The 21,964-nt window shown below is 43.5% G+C and overlaps 1 protein-coding gene across 1 annotated transcript; it reads right to left on the reverse strand.

Annotated features, from left to right (window-relative positions):
• Positions 1-10,978: 10,978 nt before the first annotated feature.
• On the reverse strand, positions 10,979-21,136 carry FGF23 (fibroblast growth factor 23). The gene is made up of 3 exons (XM_015061533.3): positions 20,610-21,136; positions 14,634-14,737; positions 10,979-13,428 (listed from the first exon to the last, which is right to left on the reverse strand). Exons 1-3 carry the CDS (start codon positions 20,803-20,805, stop codon positions 12,991-12,993), a joined length of 738 nt encoding a protein of 245 aa, XP_014917019.2. The 5' UTR covers positions 20,806-21,136; the 3' UTR covers positions 10,979-12,990.
• Positions 21,137-21,964: the final 828 nt, after the last annotated feature.

The raw sequence follows: 21,964 nt of genomic DNA on the forward strand, positions 1-21,964 counted from the left end.
GTGAGCTATGTATTCCCATATCAGTATCATAGTTACTGTAGCTTTGCAACTGGATCTCTTGTAGGGTGAATAACTCCTCTGGTTTCTTTTTCCTTTTTTTTTTTTTTTTTTTAATTAAAGTGTAATACAGTGTTTTATTAGTTTCAGATGTACCATATAGTGACTCAACAATGCTATACATTACTCAGTGCTCATCATGATAAGTGTACCCGTAATCCCCTTCACCTGTTTCACCTATCCCCTCCCCCCACTCCGGTAACCACCAGTTCTCTGTATTTAAGTATTGGCTTTTTTGTTTGTCTCTTCTTCCCTTCGTTCGTTTGTTTCTTATTTTTTACATGAGTGAAATCATATGGTATTTGTCTTTCTCTGACTTATTTCACTTAGCATAATACACTCTAGTTCCGTCCATGTTGTTGCAAATGACCAGATCTCTTTTTTTATGGCTGAGTAATATTCCATTGCATATGTACACCACATCTTCATCCAGTCATCTGTTGATGGACACTTGGGTTGCTTCCATGTCTTGGCTATTGTAAATAATGCTGCAATGAACATGGGGGTGCAGATATCTTTTTGAATTAGTGTTTTCATATTCTTTGAGTAAATACCCAGTAGTGGAATTACTGGATCACATGGTAATTACATTTTTAATTTTTTGAGGAACCTCCATAATGTCTTCCACAGTGGCTGTGCCAGTTTGCATTCCCACCAGCAGTGCATTCCTTTTCCTCTACATCCTTGCCAACACTTGTTGTTTCTTGTGCTTTTTATTTTAGCCATTCTGATAGGTGTGAGGTGGTATCTCATTGTAATTTTTTTTTTTTTTACATCTTGAGAATTTAATATGAACAAAAAAAGCAGTTCTCTTTATAAAAGAGCTTACTATATAATTCATGTATTCAACATTTCTTAAATATTTAGAAGGACCTACTGTTTTGTTTTTTTGTTTTTTTATCCCAGCCATGTGTTTTTTTTTTAATTTTAATTTTTTTAAATTTACATCCAAATTAGCATATAGTGCAACAATGATTTCAGGAGTAGATTCCTTAGTGCCCCTTACCCATTTAGCCCACCCCCCCTCCCACAACCCCTCCTGTAACCCTCAGTTTGTTCTCCACATTTATGGGTCTCTTCTGTTTTGTCCCCCTCCCTGTTTTTACATTATTTTTGTTTCCCTTCCCTTATTGTCATGTTTTGTCTCTTAAAGTCCTCATATGAGTGAAATCATATGATATTTGTCTTGCAGTGACTGAGTAATTTCACTTAGCATAATACCCTCCAGTTCCATCTGTGTAGTTGCAAATGGCAAGATTTCATTCTTTTTGATTGCCGAGTAATACTCCAGTGTGTGTGTGTGTGTGTGTGTGTGTGTGTGTGTGTGTGTGTGTACATATCACATCTTCTTTATCCATTCATCCATCAATGGACATTTGGGCTCTTTCCATACTTTGGCTATTGTTGATAGTGCTGCTATAAACATGGGGGTGTCCCTTCGAAACAGCACACCTGTATCCCTTGGATAAATGCCTAGTAGTGCAATTGCTGGATCATAGGGTAGTTCTATTTTTAGTTTTTTGAGGAACCTCCATACTTTTTTCCAGAGTGGCTGCACCAGCTTGCATTTCCCATCATTGTAGTTTTGATTTGTATTTACCTGATGATGAGTGATGTTGGACATCTTTTCATGTATCCGTTGGCCATTTGTATGTCTTCTTGGAAAAATGTCTCTTCAGGTTTTCTGCCCAATTTTTAATTGGATTATTCATTATTTTAGTGTTGGGTCGTATATATTCTTTATATATTTTGGATATTAACCTCCGATCAGATTATCTTTTGCAGATATCCTCTCCCACTCGGGAGAGGATGCCTTGTCATTTTGTTGGTGGTTTCTTTGCTGTGCAAAAACCTTTTATTTTGCTGTAGTCCAGCAAGATACTGTATTTTGCTTTTGTTTCTCTCGCTTGAGGAAACACATAGAAAAATGTTTCTATGGCTTATGTCAAAGAAACTACTGCCTATATTTTCTTGTAGGAATTCTATGGCTTCAGGTCTCACTTTGAGTTCTTCAATCCATTTGGGGTTTATTTTTGTGTATGGTGTAAGAAACTGGTCCAGTTTCATTCTTTTGCACGTAGCTGTGCAGTTTTCCCGTCACTGTTTGCCGAAGAGACCATCTTTTCCCCATTCGTGTTCTTGACTCCTTTGTCATAGGTTAATTGACCATATATGTATGGGTTGATTTCTGGACTCTTTCCTGTTGTGTTGCTATATGTGGCTATTTTTGTGCCATTTTTCTTGTTTCATTTTTATAGTTGTCCTAGCTATTTGTGCACCTATATTCTTCCATATACATTTAAGAATCAATTTCCAGAAAAATTCAGTTGCACATTTATTTGGAATCCCATGCATTTGTTCATTTATCTGGTCCCTCAATACATATTTTTCAAGCATGGCACACACATGCCAGGTGTTATGAGAACTATTAGAACTGTTACAAGAGCTGCAAATATCTAGAAATGGACAAAAAGTAGACTCCATCCTTGAGGAGTGTATAGTCTTTCAGGGAAGACAAATATGTAACATGTCAGAGTGTGGTCAATGGGAGAGAGAAATGGAGCAAGGTAAGGGGATCAAGATGGGAGGGAGGATGCTGCTTTATTAAGGGTAAGTACGAGGGGGCTTTCTAAGGTGTTTTCAAGAGTTGTGAAGGGTGTGAGTGAGCTCTGCTGGTCTCCAGGAGAAGAGCACCCTAGGCAGGGAGTTGAGAGTGCAGAGACCCTGAGGAGGGATCTTGCTTTGCGTGTTTGACCTGCAGGGGGAGTTGGGAGAGTGGTGGCAGAGGAGGACTAAGGGGATGGGGAGGTGGTGTGACCCTGTGGCCTATGCTCAGGATTATGGAGAGCATTTGTTGATTGATTAATATCTGATGGGAGCGGTCAGTGACACAGGAAAGGTATGTGGTCAGAAGACCTGTGTGCAAGTTCTGGTCCTGGCTCATAGTAGTTTTGTGGATGAACAAGTCTCTTAATAGCCTGAGCTGCTGTTTCCTTATACTAAATGGAGAATAATTGTAGTAATGTATGTACATGTGTATCTGCTTTGGTAGCCTTTTGGTTTTGATATGTCAAACCTACAGAAAAGTAGCAAGAATAATATAAGGAGTTCCTGTATACCCTTTACCAAGATTCCCCACTTGCTTACATTTTGCCACATTTGCTTAGTCATTCACTGTGTGTGTGTGTGTGTGTGTGTGTGTGTGTGTGTGTGTGTGTGTTTCCCCCCTGACACCTGAAGTAAGGTGGAGACCTCAGGCTCTTGTGTTTCCCTGGATCAAGGATGTTCTCATATAAAGCCACAGAGATTTGATGTGGATACAGTCTTATCTAGTCCACAGACCATATCTAAAGTTTTCTAATTATTCCATTGATGTTCCTTATGGCTAATTTTTCCCCAGTTCAGCATCCAGTCCAGGACCATGTACTGCATTTAGCTGTCAGGTCTCTTCATTCCTCTCTGGTCTGGAGCCATTTCTTTGTCTTTCTTTGTCTATCTTGACTTTGTTATTAAAAAAAAAAAAAATGTGTGTGTGTGTGTGTGTGTGTGTGTGTGTACACAAAAAAATGTTTTTTCCTGATACTTCTCATTATTAGATTCAGGTTGTGCTTTTTGTTGGAATTACCCTAGAGAGGATGTGTCCTTGATGAGTCTCATCAGGACATATGTGATGTATCACCAAGTCTGTCACCATAAAGTTGCTATTTATGTGATTCCTCGTGAGTTTCTACCCTTTCTGTTAGTCTCCACTGATTATTTTTTTAAATCTTTATTTATTTATTTTGAGAGACAGAGAGAAAATGTGTACACACATATACCAGCAGGGGAGGGGCAGAGAGAGGGAGAGGGAGAGAGAATCCCAAGGAGGCTCTGTGCTGTCAGCACAGAGCCGGATATGGGGCTCAGTTTACAAACTGTGAGATCATGATCTGAGCTGAAATCAAGAGTCAGATGCTTAACTGACTGAGTCACCCAGGCGCCCCTCCACCTGATTATTTTCTAACTCCATTTTTGATTCTGTATTTATTAGTTGGTATTTTAAGTAAAGAAAGAACTTTCCCATCTTCCCTACCTATTTATTTATATCACTATAAACTCAGGGATATTCAGTGACTCAGAATCCAGCCCTGTTGTTATTTTGTGCTCAAGATTGTCCCAGAAGTGTCCTGTGGGAATCCTTTCAGGATGCTTCTTGTGTTCTGTTAATCTGTTCCCATCATTCTTTAAGCACGTCTTTACTTTCCGGCATAACAAGGTGCTCTCTACTCAGATTATTCTTTCCCAGCCCCACTCCTGGGAATCCACTTCTCCAAAGAGCCTCGTTCCTTTTAGCGGAAATGGCATTTAGAAACCAAAATCTGGATGCCAGGTGTGCTCATTGCTAATCTTGTCTTCCTTGTTACATTAAATCCCAGCATATATACACAGTCTATTCTGTTGTTGAGCACTTGGATTACTTCTACTTTGTGGGCCATTATGAGAAAGCTGCTAAGAATACTTTTTTTTTTTTTTTTACCATGTCTTTTGTAAACATATGACTTCATTCCTTTTGGGTAACCATTTAGGAGGGTAGTTGTGGGTGTATGCTTAATATACAAAAAATTTGACCTTTCTCCAGGGTGGTTGTATCATTTAATGCTCACCAGTGAAGTATGAGAGTTCTGGGTGCTTTACATTATCACCAACATTGATATCCTCAGTCTTCAATTTTAGCCATGATGGTGGATATGTAGTAATACCTTTGCAGAGGTGGTAATTTTTCATTTTCTTGTTCACTAATGATATGGAGCATTTTGTCACATACTCATTACCTATCTGTATAGTAGCTTCCTTTGCAAAATGTCTGTTTTTTTTAAATTGTGTTTTTGATATTGAGCTCTTTATATATTGTAGAGATACAAGTTCTTTGTCAGCTATATGTGTGCATGTGTGAGCATATACTTTTGTGTATCCATAATACTCTTTTTCATATTTGTCACATAATATTTTTTTTCTAAGTAGTATTTTTAATGAGAAGTTATTAATTTTCGTAAGACTGATTTACCATTGTGTTTGTTTTATGGTTATGGCTTCCTGTTTTCTAAGAAATCTCTGCCTAACCCTGGCTTGTGGAGATTGTTTTATGTTTAGGTCTTTGATCTATCTGGAATTAGTTTTTGTATAAGGGGTTAAGATTGATGGTTTTTGACACGAATATTCAGTTATTCCATCAGCATTGGAGAAGACTTTCCTTTCTCCCTGAATCGCTTTGGCTCTCATTTGTCAAAAAATCAATTGACGTGTAAATGTGGGTCTATTTTTGGATTCTTTATTTTCCTTTTCTTTTGCTGTTTCATGTCCTTTGTATTTGAATACACATTTTTAAACAGACTTTGGGGTTTTTTTTTGTTTTTTTGAAGTATTCATTTAATTTATTATTATTTTTTAATTTACATCCAAGTTAGCATATAGTGCAACAGTGATTTCAGGAGTAGATTTCTTAATGCCCCTTACCCATTTAGCCCATCCCCCCTCCCACAACCCCTCCACTAACCCTCTGTTTGTTCTTCATATTTAAGGGTCTCTTATGTTTTGAACAGACTTTAAAAAAAATTTTTTTTTTAGTGTTTATTCATTTTTGACAGAAGGGAGCAGGGGAGGGGCAGAGAGAATGGGCGACACAGAATCTGAAGCAGGCTCCAGGCTCCAAGCTGTCAGCACAGAGCCCGATGCAGGGCTGGAACTCACTGACTGCAAGGTCATGACCTGAGCTGAAGTTGGACGCTCAACCTACTGAGCCACCCAGGTGCCCGTGAATAGACTTTGTTTTTAAAATAACTTTTAGATTTACAGAAAAGTTTATTTTTTATTTTTATTTTTTTAATGTTTATTTTTGGGAGAGAGAGACAGAGCACAAGCAGGGGAGGGACAGAGAGAGACACAGAATCCGAAGTAGGCTCCAGGCTCTGAGCTGTCAACATAAAGCCCGACACAGTCTTGAACACACGAACTGTGGGATCATGACCTGAGCCAAAGTCAGATGCTTAAACGACTGAGCCACCCAGGTGCCCCTAGATTTACAGAAGAATTTAAAGGTAATATCAAGAGTTTCCATGTATGTTATGCTCAGTTTCCTCTATTATTTTTTAAAAAAAAATTTTTTTTAACGTTTATTTATTTTTGAGACAGAGACAGAGCATGAACAGGGGAGGGGCAGAGAGAGAGGGAGACAGAATCTGAAACAGGCTCCAGGCTCTGAGCTGTCAGCACAGAGCCCGATGCGGGGCTCGAACTCACGGACCGTGAGATCAGGACCTGAGCCGAAGTCGGACGCTTAACCGACCAAGCCACCCAGGCGCCGCAGTTTCCTCTATTATTGATATCATACATTAATATAGTACACTTGTTGCGATTAATGAATCACTATTGATGCATTATCGATTTCCTTAGTTTTTACCTGGTATCTTTTTCTGTTCCAGAATTCCCAATCCCATTTCATACCATGTTACATTTAGTTGTCATGTCTCCTTAGGGGCCCCTCTTAGCTGTGACAGTTTATTAAACTTTTTTTGTTTGTTTTAAATAGTGATTTTTTTTTAAGTTTATTCATTTTGAGAGAGAGACAGCATGAGTGAGGGAAGGGCAGAGAGAGAGGGAGAGAGAATCCCAAGCTGCCAGCGCAAAGCCAAATCTGGAGCTTGAACCCATGAAGCCACGAGATTGTGACCTGAGCCAAAATCAAGAGTTGGGTGCTTTACCCACTGAGCCACTCAGGTGCCCAGACTTTCTTTGTTTTTTGATCACCTTGGAAGTTTTGAGGAGCACTAGTTGGATGTTTTGTCAGAACTCTATAGGAATTTGATTTTTTTCTCATGATTAGAGTTGGGTTATAGTTTTTTGAGAGAAGAACACAGAGGCAAGGTATTATTTTTATCACATATCAAAAGTACATACTTAAGAACATTACTTACTTCATTTGATTATTGATGTTGATTTTGATGTTGACCTTTATCACCTGGCTGAGATAGTGCTTGTGAGGTTTCTCCATGGTGAAGTTGTGCTTTTCCCCTTTTCCATACTGTATCCTTTGGGAGAAAGTCAGTGTGCACAGTGGGGGTTTATGCCCCCCTCCTTGAGGACAGAGTATTTACATAAATTTTTTGGAATTTTGCCTGAGAGACTGGACTTTTCTTCATTTTTTTATTTATTCAATCATTTTACTTTTTCTGTAAGATTTTGAATTTTTGAGTTGAGACTTGTTTATTGACTCAGCATATATATCTTGATGGACATTTCATGCATATATCTTGATGGACATTTCATATGTACTTGGAAAGAGTATGTATTCTGTAGTTGTTGGGTTTAATGCCTTTGAATGTAAATTATATGAGATTCATCAATAGTGTTGCTCAGATATTTCTATCCTTGCTGATTTCTTTGCCTCCTTGCTTACTCACTGAGAGAATTGTGCCCCTTTCCCTCCTCCCCAAGTTCATAAGTTGAAGTCCTAGTCCCGCATAATTCAGAATGTGACTGTATTTAGACATAGGGCCTGTAAAAGAGGTGATTAAGTTAAAATGAGGCCAACTGGCTTAGAGTGGGCCCTAAGCCAGTCTGACTTGTGTCCTTAAATGAAGAGGACAATGAGAGACACTAAGCATTGGCTGTGCACGGAGAGAGGACCGTGTGAGGACAACAAGCAAGAAGACCGCCATTTCTAAGCCAAAGTGAGAGGCCCTGCCAGACTTGATTTCAGACTTCTGGCCTCCAGAACTCTGAGAACATAAATTTCTGTTGTTTAAAGCCACCCAGTCTGTGGTATTTTGTTATGTTGGCCCTAGCAAACTAATACAGTACCTTTCCATCCATCTTTATAGACAACACATAGTTGGGTATTTTTATTTATCTATATGCTGTAATTATTGATATGAGTGGATTCATTTATACTGTCATTTTTCTTTTGGTTCCATATGATTTTTGTTCTACTTCCTTTTCTGCCTTTTGAAATTATTGAATATTTTTTTAGTAATCACTTTTAATATATCCGTTGGCTTTTTGCCAATACTTGCTTTGTGTTATTATTATTGTGGTTACTTTAGGAATTACAGTATGCAATATTCATAACTTACCCCATACAGGTCATACTGTGTGATGATTTCACATAGAGTGCTATCATCCTGCAACCATTTTGTTTACCCTTCCCATTTTGTGATAATTTTGCCATACGTACCCACCTTCCTATATCATAAGCCCCATAGCACCACATTGTAATTTTTGCTTTAAGTGGTAAAGAAACCAAGGGAAAGAAGTATACCATATATACATGTACATATACATACTTCTAGCTGTTTACCTATATGTAAAATCTGCAACAGCTTTCAAGATTTTATCTTTGTTTTTCAGCAGTCTGACTGATATACGGAAGTGTGGTTTTGTGTTTATTTTGCTTGAGGTTTTCTGTATTAGTACATTCATTTTTCACCGGTTTGGGGAAATTTCGGCTATTATATCTTCAAATATTTCTTAAACTTTTTCTGCTACTGTCCTTCTGGGACTCCACTTACACATGTTTTGGACAGTTTGATACTATCCCACAGATTGCTGAGACTCTGGACATTTGTTAAAACTTTTTTTCTCTTGTTCAGATTAGATAATTTATATTAATTGTTTATATTAAATGGATATTTATTCTTAGATCTCCAATCTATTAAGCCCATTTAATACATTTTTCTCTTCTGTTATTATTTTTCAATTCTAGATATTAAAATATTTTTAATGTTTATTTATTTTGAGAGAGAGAAAGAATTCTAAGCAGACTTTATGCTGTCAGCACAGAGCCCAATGCAGGGCTTAAACTCATGAACCATGAGATCATGACCTGATCCCAAATCAAGAGTCGGATGCCTTGAGTGACTGAGCCACCCAGACACCCTCAATTCTAGATTTTTAAAAAATTTCCTGAGATTCCTGATCTGTGTATTCCTTGATATACTTTCCTTGAAAACCCTTAAACATATTTATAATAGCTATTTAAAGCTCTTGCCTGCTAATTCCAAGATCTGGGGTGCTTTCTAGTGATTGCATTTTCTCTTGACTGTGGGCCATTTTCCCTTATTTCTCACAGAGTGTGGATGAGACCATGCATGGAGTCTGGTTTATGTCATCTTCCTTTAAATGGCATCTCATTTGTACAGGAAGACACTTAAATTAGCAGCAGACCATTGTGGCCTTGTCAGGCATGGTGTAATCTCTGTTACAGCAGGCCTATTTCATTCCATTTTAAATTTAGTTTTAGGGTGCGTCCTTTTCTCTGGGGCTCACTCCTTCTAAGATGTGGCCTTTCTACATCTCAGTTAAATGGTGATGTGCTCAGTGAGCCCCTGTGCTCTGGCCTAGCTGGATTTCTGATACTTCTCAGCATTTTATGGCCTTTGGTATCATTCACTGCTTATCTCCCAGTTCTGTGGCAGGTGGTCTTTGTAGGGTCTTGCTGAATTTGGCCCTGCCGCAGGTGCAGCCCCGTCCTTGGCCAGAGACCTGCAGTGAGCGCTCATGCAGACCTCTCTCTTGTCAACTACCCTGCCCCCCAGCGTCCAGCTGCTTTTTCAGATCAGTGCGGGTGCCACCCTGCCTGGGTTCCATCTCCCTGTCATGTGTTCCGAGGACAGAAAAGGGGGATGATCATGGGACTTGTTTCTTTTCTCCCAAAGAGCAGAGTCTTGTGCCACTCCATATGTGGAAACAATTGCCCCATATATTTTGTTTTATAGTTGTTTTGGCAGGACAGCACATCCATTACCAGTTATCCTGTGATGGCTGGAAGTGGCAGCTATGTGGTTACATGTTAAATTAGTTAAGATGTGGTTACATCTTAATTAGTTAAGATGTATACAAGTTCTGTATAAACAGTATCTGTACAAATACGTATGAGGGTTATGATGTTATCTTTATCCTGCAAGGATTTATAATTCTGTGGACAAGATAAAGATTGGGCTTTAAATACTGGGCATCCTGCCTATGTTTAGATCTCTGAAGCTTCTAGCAGCCAGATTATATAATGTATCACGAAAGTGATATGTACAGATTTCTTCACTTGCCTTCTCCCATCCTTACTCCACTAATTATGTTGTGTTAAAAGCTTTAAATTTCCTTTTCCTTAGGGAGAGCTTTCATGGACACAGAAAAGAACTCTTCCAAGCTTGTGCAGGGGATATGTCCACATGTTAACTTTTCTCTACAGTGTTCAATTCTCCTATAATGGAATGAAGGCCTATTTATTCCAAAATGGTTATATTGGTACTGTTCCATTTTATTGGGTTATCAGATTTTAAAGCCCTTCAGGCCAGAAATGAAACAGAATCTCTTACCCCTTCTGCCTTTTATTTCAGAAACACTAAGTTCTATGTTAATTGTTACAAGGGAGAGGCTAACATCAGGCAGTGGAAAAACTAGTTTTGAGCTAAGGTAAATTAGAATGCAAATGTGTATTTGTATATAATTGTGATATAAATGTGTAATTGTCATCTTTGCTTCCTGTTTTGGTAGTTGGTCAGATAGAGACTAAAGAAGAAATTCTGGGGGCACCAGTGTCAGAAAGAGAAGACATAGAGTCCATGGCTTGGACTCTCAGGGCAGGAACACTGTGTCTGTGTCAAGTACATAGTAGCTGGTTCACTGGGATATTGATGTGGTTACGTCTGTTGGTATTTTCCAAATGAAAAATTCTCTCCTTAAAGAAAACACTTTAGAGCTAGAGTGATCAGAAATTCAATATTGATAGGAAAGTTTCCTTGTTTTCAGTAATTCTGTCTGAATTAACCAAAACTGCCGAGTCCATTTATGAGTAGCAAGGACTGAATATTTTAAAACTCTGATACTCCTTTCCAATTCAATATTGCTGTATCTGGATTTTCACAATGCTGCCCTCCCGTAATCCCTTTCATTATCATATTCCGACATGCTTTCATGTAGTAATACAGAAAGGAAAAACTAAGAGAAGCTGAGATAAATTTTATTTTTCTTTTAAACAGAAGAAAGAAAAGAGGTGGGGTTACACTTTTATAAATATCTATAAATATCGAGCGATAGGCAAATTTTCCAAATAAATAAATAAATATTGCCACATGCTAAGGAACATAGAAATTTATGGGGACTGCCTTGGCTCCTGCCAAAGGAAAAACCCCTAATAAATGGTATTGGGTTTATAAGATCACAACCAATTTTCTACCAAAGTCCTTTTGGGATTTTACATCTAGTCAGTATTGGGGAGCTTCCAATAGCTTTTATATAGTATAATATGAATGAAAGGAAATGAAAACTATCGAGAAAATATTTGCCATGCACTGCTATATAGTAGTATATATAGTTTTAGTGTTTCAGAATGGGCACTAGTCCTTCAAGTTCAGGTGAAAACAGTGGTCCAATGTTTCATAAGTAAAAGAACGGATCAATTTCTAAGGCTGGGTGCATGATGGCAGTGGAAAGAAAACAAAGTGGGAAGAAACTTGTTTAAATCTCCTCTGCTTGTTAGCATCCTGCTCTGTAGGTTGAGAGGAACAGAGGTAGGAACATGGGGCCCCCTTGTAGAAAGACTCGGAAGCAGGTGGTAAGGCCGTGTAGGGGGAGGCTGAGCCGTCAGGGCCACCTGTCTGGCGCCTCGGCTGTTTGGTAAGTGAGGTTTGGTTTTCCCGGGACTGAGAACCGTCTTCAGGTAATGCCCCCAGGATTTGCAAGTGGACAAAGACTCAGAGTGGACTCCTGCTAGCCCGGGAGTTTTAGCTAACTCTAGCCACTGCTGCAGAGCCGTGAAGAGAGTATAGTGAAGAGCTGGCAGCCTGGTCTTTGTGGAATGCCTACACATGGGTCCCCTGATTACTGGACTTCTTTCCCCCTGAGCCCTTGATACCCCTTCCCTTAGACATAAGGACACAGCCTGCCAGTCCACAGAAAGCCCAACCCAGAGCAGTCCCGTTGTCCCAAGGCCCCCTCGTGTTACAGTTTTGTAAGTCATCCCAAATGCGGTACTACTCGACCTGGAAGTAGGCTTCATCGCATGCCTCTTAGGGGAGTTTCAGTTTATTTCCATTTAAAATATTTATTTTCATTTCCTAGCAGGGGAGATTTTCAGGAGCCCATGCCAAAGCGCTTCCTCAGGCCACATTCACTAATGCCAAAGATGGGGTCCATAGGGCTGTATCACAGACCCCTTGGGAACAGGCAGGGCCCCCAGGCTCTGGCTGCATAGGAGAAAGAATGTGGCAAGGGGTCCCTGCCCCGTAGGGAGGTTGAATTTCCTAGCCTGATTTCTTGTCTCAGTTCCCCGAGCATTCTAGTTCCATTTTCACCAGCCTACTACCAACCTTTTTGACAGCTCTTTTCCAGAGATGCTCTCAGGAAGGGCGAAGGCCTGAGATTAGGATTGTTAGCCGTTTGCCCAGTTCCTCCGTTAATGCCCTAGGTCAGCGTTGCAAACTCAAATGCCAACAGGGCCCAGGCAGGTAACCTAAAGGTAAGGAGCAGTGGAGAAGCTACTGGTACTCCCTCTTCCCGTCACCTTGGCGGCAGTGAGCTCACGAAGCCATTGCTTGGTTTTTAATGCTAGACTGACGAGGAAGAGAGGCACAGGGGAGAGAAACTGCCCAGCCTGGTTGGGGCAGGGTGGTGGGAATGAATGAATCCCTCCCTCCTTAATGAGGGTGAAGCTTCTAGTTTATCTTTCTGGGCTTCTAAGTTCACAAAGGTGGTGTGGGTGGGGTGGGGAAGGCAGTGAAACCGCCACCACTCGGCCCTGAAAGGCGCATTCCCGGGGCCCTCCTGGTGGACGGAGAGAGAAACAGGCTCCCGCACACCTCACCCCCACCCTCCCGCTCCGGGACCACAGAGGGCCCAGGTCCCACCGGAGGCCGTGCGGCTTTCGCAAGGACAGCTCGGCCACGGCTTCCGCTCCTGGTCTCCCTAGTTGAACTTGGGGAAGGGGCGGCACCTCTCCACGCCCATACCCCCGGCGTGCGCGTTCACCCTGTTGCCCCTGAGCACCCCTAACGGGTCGCTGGCCACCACGCCGCTGTCCTCGGCGCTTGGGAGCTCCTGGGAGCAGGAGGCCGGCGCGGGGGTCATGCGGGGCCTGGGCTTCAGCACGTTCAGCGGGTCGCGCTCGGCGTCCTCGGCGCTGCGGGTGTGGCGCCGCGGCCGCGGGGTGTTGAAGCGGACGAGGGGGATCTCGTTCCTACGCGACAGGAACTGGGAGTAAGGCGGCGGGTTGGTGCCCGGCAGGAAGGCCCTCTTGGCCGGGCCCAGGCTGACGAGGAAGCGGTGCTGGGGGGAGTGGTACACGTCGTAGCCGTTTTCCAGCGTCCGCTGTCGGAACCTGCAGCTCTCCGGGCTGAAGAGGTGCTGGAGGGGCAAAGCGAGAGCGGTGAGGCCCGCCCGGCCCCCGGGGGCTCGGTCGGGGAGGCGTCTTGAACCCCTCGTTCCCTCGGGCGGGGGAAGCGGTGGCCCTGGTCTGCGGGGCCTGCACGGGGTCCCTGGGGCTGGGCTGGCCACAGCGGGCAGCACTTTGGGCCTGTTTCTGGAGGCAGGGCCAACTTGGGGGCCACCTGGGCCTCTGCCCCTCAACCCTCTTTCGGCTGAAAGTTGGCTTGGGTCTGCCTCCTTACCTGGAGAAAGGAGGGGGCTGGAGTTTGTAGGGCCAAACATAAGGGAGGGCACTCCTTTCCGAGATTGGGTGAACTCTGGCCACCGATGACCTAGGTTTGAGCCCCGGCTCTGCCACTAACTTAGTACAGGCCTTCACCGAATGCCTGCTACGGCGTTCACACACGATTTCATTGAATCCTCTAACTGCATGGAGTGTTTTACCAGATGAGGACTATCAGTAGGTCTAAATGTGGTCAGCAGATATTTTAAGTCGGTGCCTCTATTTGTCCCACAGAGAGTTGTCTACTCCGGGTCAGATAGTGTTGTAGGTGCTGGGACATAGCAGCGAGCACAACAGAAAGTCATTGCCATCATGGTATTTCTGGCGGGTCTGTCTGGTGGTAAGAGGCTCCGGAGATGAGCGGTCCTACCATTGTATGATATCAAAACCCTTTGGAATATGCCTGCAACCAGTAGTTTGGGAAATCCATTGCTTGCCAGTCTGACCCACCATCAACCACAGTTGGGGCAGACAGAGATCCTTAATGAGAGATCTTTAACTGCAGGGAGATCCCACTTCACTTTTTCCAGGTGAGGAAACTGACATTCAGAGAAGAGAGGGGACCAGCCTAAGGTCAGGAAGGTCTAGTGAAAGAATCGGGAAGACGCCAATGGCTTCTCACTAGAGTAAGCTTCTCACTACGCACAAGGTGCTGTGAAGGTACAAAAATGGGTGCCAACAGGCAGTCACTCTAGAGGCCAAGAGCCCGGGCTCCAGAACCAGACTATCTGGGTTCAAACTCCCGTGTATAAACCCTGAGCATCTCCTACTTAGATTGACTACATCACTCGGTGGCACTATCACCAAGCACTGCAAATGGAATCTTTAAGCTGTAAGATTTTATGTTCTGGTGAAGAAATGAATTATCTCTAAATGGTGACCAGCACAAAAAGAAACTCACCGATCCAAAGATATTGCCTCTGAAGTCCATACAGAGGTACCTCTGACTCATCACACCTGTTATCACCACAAAGCCGGCATCCTCCGATCTGATCATCAGGGCACCTGTGGAGAAAACCATCCAGGTTGAAACCTGGCTGCACATCCAATTCCTATCTCCAGGCACTTCTTGAAAACCCACCTCCATGAAACCTCCCTTGATTGACTTTAATTTTTTAAAAATTTATTTTGAGAGAGAGAGAGAGCAGACATGCACATGTGTGTGAGAGGAAGCGAGCGAGAGAGAATCCCAAGCAGGCTGTACACTGTCGGCATAGAGCTCAATGCAGCTCAAACCCATGAACCATGAGGTCATGATCTGAGTCAAAACCAACAGCCAGATGCTCAACCAACTGAACCACCCAGGGGCCCCTCCCTTGATTGATTTTAAGGGTGGTGATGATTTCCTTTCACTTCACTCCTCTTGCACTTAAACTTGTTCAGCTTCATTTCTTTGGATTCTCCCCTCCAAACTACCCGCCCCCACTCTTTGCCTCCTACTTTCTCCTCTTGTCTGTACAGAGCACTCCAAACTCCTGTGCTGGACACATGTTTCTTTATTTTCCCCATTGCCTGGCTAATACCTCTTAATGTTTGTGGTGGTCATCACATTCTCCCATGCCTTCTGGGCTTTTGTAATTTTTAAGTCTATGCTGCGATGTCTTTCAAGGATCTAGCTTGCATGTAGAGCCTGAGCTCCACCCAGGAAAGTATACAATAGTCAGTGACACATCACCCAGCACCCATTATGTGTCAACAACTGTATTAGAACCGATCTGTCCCTCCCTTCTCTGCTTATTGAAGTCATTCATCCTTCAAGGCCAGGCTCAGATGTCACTTTCTATGAAGACTTTCCTAATCTCCCTAATCAGAACTAATGCCCACACCTTTATTACAGCATGCATTTCATTCACCTTGCCTTAGCCACGTTTACTAAGTGCCTCCCTATGAGTGAGCTGTTTAGGAGCCGAGGGTTTATCTTTCTATGTCGAATAGATACCACGGATGAATGTGATTTCTTCTTGGATCTTCACTGCTGTTCTGTGTCCTTTTCTTGTTTGGTGGTGTCCCCTCCAGTGCTGTCCCTCATGGTCTTTCCATGTCCCCACTCAACAACCAGGCTCCAACAAGAGCCTGACATCCACATGTACTACCTATGTTTTAAATAACTGATGACGCCCTGCCCTCATTGGGACTTGCAATTTTAACCATTTGCGATGCATTGTAGCAAGGACTGGTTAAGTATGATCTAAAGCTTTCTGTTTTGTGGCAAGAGTACAATTCAACAAGACTTCCACCCCAAATGCTTTTTAATTACCTGACATCTTCTGCTTAGAAATCATTTCTTTAAGTCTTTGGGGTCACTTGCATTTGCCTACTGCAGAATCCCATGTGGTTCTCCTTTGGCCTCACAGCCCCCAGGCAGGTATTCAAGTTTCTTTTTCAGAAATGTCATGTGGAGAGATTGTAAATGTCCAGCACCTGTGCCCAGTAAGTGGTGGAGCCTCATGGGACGACTTACACCTATGTCTCCCCCTCTTACCCTGTGTCGGCTCAATACAGAGACCTCTGAGGAGAGTAGCAGACAATACTTAGACACTCGCTGAGTATAGAGCCTCATGTGGACGGAAATTAGAATGATGTGGGACAGAAGGAAAGAGGGCAGGAGCAAGCCCAGAAAGAAGAGAAAGTAAGATGGGTGAGGAGAAATGTTAATTTGTTTTCAACCTTTACTAAGGGTTAGCCTTGAGGGAAGTTTCTGGAAGCGGGGTGGGGTATGGGAAGTGCCGGGGGTATTTAAATTGCTCCATAACAAGGACTGCCTATGTGTCTCAAATATATGGCTAACTCTATGGCAAGCCCTGAGGGAAACAAAAGGAATGTGTAAAATATAAGCTTTTGCCCCACCCACTTTGGGAGAAAAATAGACTTAGTATTGCACTTTTTAGGTACTCTACATATTTTAAATTCTCAGAACAACTATGATGTTAATGTTAGCATTAACATGGGTTGTAGCAGCATCCCAATTTATGTGAAAAGGGAACTAAGGGCAGGATTCAAACGCAGGATGGTGACTCTAACATCCTCTTTCCATGACCCTGCAGCTTGCCTCCAATAGGAATCATCACAAGCCTGAGAAGACGAAACCAAGTGCCAGACACATGCTGTGACCCATGGGAACCCCAAGTCACGCTGCCCCTGAGTGGGTCCAGGCAGGGTCGCTGACCCAGGAACGGGGGTACCTGGATTCTGGTCCCACCTATGCTACTTACTGACTTTGTAGTCTTGGACAAGGCATTGCTCTAGCCTTGGGTTGCTCAGTTGGGTAAAGAGAATAATAGTAGTGGTCCTGCCTGCTTTGTGGGGTTCCGATCAGAATCAAATGCTACCATGGTTGGAAAAGGGACTTTCTTCAAAAAGCGTTGGGAAATGGCAGGCATTACGTGGCATGTGCTGGCCTGCCATTTATGACACTCGGGAGCTCTGGCAGCCACGAGGTTCTCATGCTGGGGGCAGTGGGGGCAGTATGCATGCCACCTGTGCTCCTGAGCTCCAGGGCTGGTCCTAGTAAGAAACCGCCTGCAGGGGAACAGCAAGCAGCCACCACAAAGGATGCACAGACTTGAATCAAACCAACATGAGCTAGCGAGAAAGTGCAGAAAATGTCAGAGACAGATTGCCTTCCCTTTGCCCATTCAGAAAGCAGGTTTTCACAGGCTGCACAGATTCTAGAGCAGAATTTGGCAGAAGGAAGGCACAAATCACTGGCTACTGGAACCACAACCTGTTGCAGCCAGGTGGGCTCAATGGACTGGCATGTGGAAGAAGCATGGGGTTGGGGTCAAGGTGTCCTCAAGGTGACCTTAAGCCAGTGTAGTTCTTTAACCTTTGTTTTTCATATGTAGGGAATTCATTTACTTCATTTGGTCATCTTGAGGATGTCATGAGATAATATTCTTATCCACAATAAAAACATTTCTAAATGCTAGTAATTTTACTACATCCACTTGCCTCCACTCTGCTCTATAAGTAGAAAATTATTGGATCTGTTCTGTTCTCATAGCCAGTAAATGATAAATGAGATGATAGATGTAAAGTGCTTCAGGCTCCCCAAAAGAAAGAGAATAGTTTGCAAGTTTAAACAGCCGGAGGATAATTCAGCTTTGGGTAAAGAAAAGTGCCAATGGGGAAGATGGAAGAAGGAAATATACCAGGAGTTCTGGAGTGATATTAACCAGGGGTACTAAGCATCTCTTCTGCTGTTTCTACGAAGCAAGGCTGGTGAGGAGTGAGAAGGTGGCCCTCTTAGTGGGACAGGAGACATAGAGGTCAGAGAGTCTCCCTGACATCAGTGCTGTGAGTCCCAAGGGAAGTTATAGAATCTTATAGGGCAGGTAATTTCACGATGACCAGCAACTCAAAGATGGGTTGGACACTCAACTATTAATCAGGAATTTACTAAAGCACAATAATCAAATGAATCAGATTTCACCAGAAATATGTAATAATTAGGAGGGGGGAAACACCACACAGCTTCCAGCAGGGTGAAAGCAAATCCTTCACCAGTCTGTGAATTACCTGTGCTACCTATCTGCATGTCTCAGTGTTTCCCCTTAACTTTTTAAGTTACTTTTGATCTTAGTGTTTACATTTATTTTTACAATACACACAGTAACTGATTTGAATAGTACAGAGGGTTATATAAACTGGGAAAAGTAAGTCTCCCTCCCACCCCCCTGACCCCCCGCCCCCACGCAGCTTTGTGTCAATTTCTAGAGACACATGCTTAGACACCATCTACATCTAGCAAAACAAAAACCCATTTCTATTTTTTAAAAAAATCTGAAATCAGTTCCATTCATTTTGCTTCTTCCCAGGCATTTTAATTCACTCCCAACTAGTATCATTGCCTTCTCTGGGGCTGAGTTCTACAACTCAGGCTGTCTGCTTCATGACATAGGCTGAGCAACACACACTGTACCTCACATGGCTTACCACAGCCGGTGAACACTGTCTACTCCATGTCATGCTCCAAAGGACATGTTTTTGGGGTTCCCTTCAGTGAAAGATTCTGTTAAATATCCATTGAAAAAAAACGAGCAAAAAAAATGAGCAAAAATGATGCATCAAGTGTATCCAGATTTATTCAGATTTCTGCCATTATTGGACTCAAACTTGGCTTCCCAAATGTTGACTCCTGAATCCTACTACATATCCTTGAGTTCTGGAACCTGCCTGCTATTTGGAGAGAACTTTGGTCCCTCCTTTCATCTCCACTGAGCACCTGAAGAGGTGTGCCCAGCTGGCTTTGCATGTGTATGTATCTTGCTACAGCTTTCAAGACCTTTGATTCCACAAAGCAAGGCCAGAGCAAAATTATTGATGAATTCATTACAACAATAGGGCAAATAATTATTCCTATAAGAAGTTTCCTTTCACTTGGGGCGCCTGGGTGGCTCAGTTGGTTGGTTGAGCGTCCAACTTCGGCTCAGGTCATGATCTCGCGGTTTGTGAGTTCGAGCCCCGTGTTGGGCTCTGTGCTGACAGCTCAGAGCCTGGAGCCTGCTTCGGATTCTGTGTCTCCTCCTCTCTCTGCCTCTCCCATGCTCATGCTCTGTCTCTCTCTGTCTCTCAATAATAAATAAATGTTAAAAAAAATTTTTTTTAAAGTTTCCTTTCATTGAACAGAGACTGTGATTACTCTGCGCTGAATCTGCTTGCATTTTCCTGAATCCTGAGCGTCATTTCCCCATGTTCTCCTAAAATAGACCTTGTCTTTTTCAATATGCATCCCCCCTCCCAGCCCAGCATCCCCTATATAGGTGCACACAAAGGGACCCTCATTTGAATCATAACTAATTGATCAACTGTTTGTGGATTGTGATCCACCTTGTCACAAACCTAACCTTTAAGATCATCCCAGTAGCCTCATGTTGCCAAGAAGTTCCCAACTAGTTTGATTGCTACTGAGCAGACCTTTCAGCTCCACAGAGAGGAGTCACCAACTGATACCAAACTGGGTACCTCTGAAGCCCCTAGTAAATATGTTTGGTGCATGGGTGCATGGGTGCATGGATGGATGGATGGTTCATGCACTTGGTCAGACCCACCAAGACAACATACCTGGGCAGTCTGTCTTTAATACATTTTTCTGAGAAGTTTTATAAGGCCTGACTATTAGAAGCTCAGAATTGGAAAGAACCCCTGGGTTCCTCTATTCCAATCCTTGGTCTGATATAGGAATCTTCTTGACAACCTCTGTTGTTAGCCCTGTCCAAAGTTTATGAGCCAAACTCGATATCAATGGCCTGTCTGGCTTTTTCCCTCTCCACTTTGTTGCCTTTCTTTCTGTACATTTTTGGACTCTTTGGGTAGGACAAAGTGAGAGTAGCTGCCCTTGTGGGAAGAGGGATTATAGTTAAGACATTATTTATGGGTGCCTGGGTGCCTCAGTTGGTTATGCATCTGACTTTGGCTCAGGTCATGATCTCACGGTTTTGTGAGTTCGAGTCCCACTTTGGGTGAGCATGAGCCCCTCTTCTCTCTCTCTCTCTCTCTCTCTCTCTCTCTCTCTCTCTTTGCGCCTTATGGGATTTTCTCTCCCCCCACCCCCCTTGCCCCTTGCTCACTTGCACCCTCTCTCTTTCTCAAAAAAAAGGTAAATTATTGGGAGAAACAAGTAAACACTAATTGGGGAGGTGGCAGAATCTTCTCCCCAGGTTTAAACACACACACACACACACACACACACACACACACAAACACACACAAACACACACACACACACACACACACACACACACACGTAGATTCTAGGCAAGAAGCTAGGAGGCTGGATTAGTCCTCTGTTCTAGCCCAAGACCTCCCCAGGCCCCTTGGAGGTGGGTGGACAGAGGAGCTCCCCCTTCTTTCCAGCACAGATGAAGCCCCTACTCACTGTAGATGGTCTGATGGGGTGTGCCATCCACATGGCCGTCCTTGTGTATCTGCAGGTGGTAGCTGTTCCTGGCTGTGGCCGTGTACAGGTGGGTCAGGCCACCCCAGCTGGAGCCCAGCAGCGGGGAGGTGTTAGGATAGGCTCTGACTACCCAGCACAGGACAGAGACCAGGAGCCCAAGGCGGGTCCCTGACATCACGGAGCTCTGAATGGCTGACTAGAGTTTGAAACCTGACACTGCCTCCCTGACTCCCTGGTCTTTTTCTCCTCTTCTCCTTTGTGGGTATCTGGCGTGAGGATCCTAGGCTGGATTCCCTCCTTTTTTCCCTCGGATTTTTAAAGGGTAGATGTGTGACATCAAACAGGAAAAACTCCACTGTCCACATCCTCTGTGTTGTAACCAGCCCATTGGAAGAGAAGGCAGAGACCTCGGAGGCTCACGGAAGGCACGTCGTTCCAGACACACACACACACACACACACACACACACCCCTCAATTTCAAGCCAACGCTCCAAAAAGTGAATGATGTGTGGGCAAAAGTTATCTACGACTCTGGGTTGTCTGTTGACCTGCCCCACTTCCACCAGGAAATGTGAAGGCAGTCAGCGGTTCCGAAAAAAATCCAGCTTCAGTCATGCAGTCAACAGACTCCTATGCAATTAATCTCCCATTGAGTCTACTCATTTTGGTTTTCTCCGTCCTTTTAATTCCAATCAGCAGCTATGTATCCGGGGCTTTCTCCCTGCACAGCACCAGGTGGGTGTTTTGAAGTTGCAGAAATAATACAGGACACCAGCAGGCAGAGGGCACCCTCTGAGACCCCTCCTCATGAAGATATGGGAGCTGGGAACAGAGGTGCAAAAACCAAACTTGCCACCTTGGGAAGATTTCAAAATAGGAAGAAAGGAAACCTGGCCTTGAGGTCACCACTACTCTATGAAATTCTGAGGTTTGATTTCTCAGTTTTCCTGGTTTGGACTGCCTAAGGCAACTAAACTGGTATTATGTTCCCTCCGACAGTACACAGACTAAATCAGAGACCTCATGAAGCTGGGAAGACTGGGGACTGAGCACAGGGGATTGGAACCCAGAAAGGTATCAGGAGCAGAGTGGACAGGGTGTCCTTGCACTTAGTGTCTCCTGGGTGCCTGGCTCCTGGACACTGGACACTTCCCTGCAGACCCTGCTCACAGGTGTGCCCTCTGGGAAGCTACATTTGATGTGAGGCGATAGTGGCAGCACTTGCGGTCCAATGGGGAGCAAACTTCTGGAACACATATCAGAAAAATAAACCCACAAGGAGACTGCTCCTCTTCCAATTTTCCATTCACTGCTTGTTGGTGTCAGGCTGGAC

This window comes from Acinonyx jubatus, chromosome B4, assembly GCF_027475565.1.
Source record: "Acinonyx jubatus isolate Ajub_Pintada_27869175 chromosome B4, VMU_Ajub_asm_v1.0, whole genome shotgun sequence".
Classification (NCBI taxonomy): Eukaryota; Metazoa; Chordata; class Mammalia; order Carnivora; family Felidae; genus Acinonyx; species Acinonyx jubatus.

Coding starts and splice junctions, on each gene's coding strand:
- FGF23 (XM_015061533.3), bottom strand. CDS start 20,805: ATGTCAGGGACCCGCCTTGGGCTCCTGGTCTCTGTCCTGTGCTGGGTA. Junction 14,738..20,609: donor ACCCCATCAGACCATCTACA/GTGAGTAGGGGC, acceptor TTTTCTCCACAG/GTGCCCTGATGATCAGATCG. Junction 13,429..14,633: donor GAGGCAATATCTTTGGATCG/GTGAGTTTCTTT, acceptor TTGCCCCTCCAG/CACCTCTTCAGCCCGGAGAG.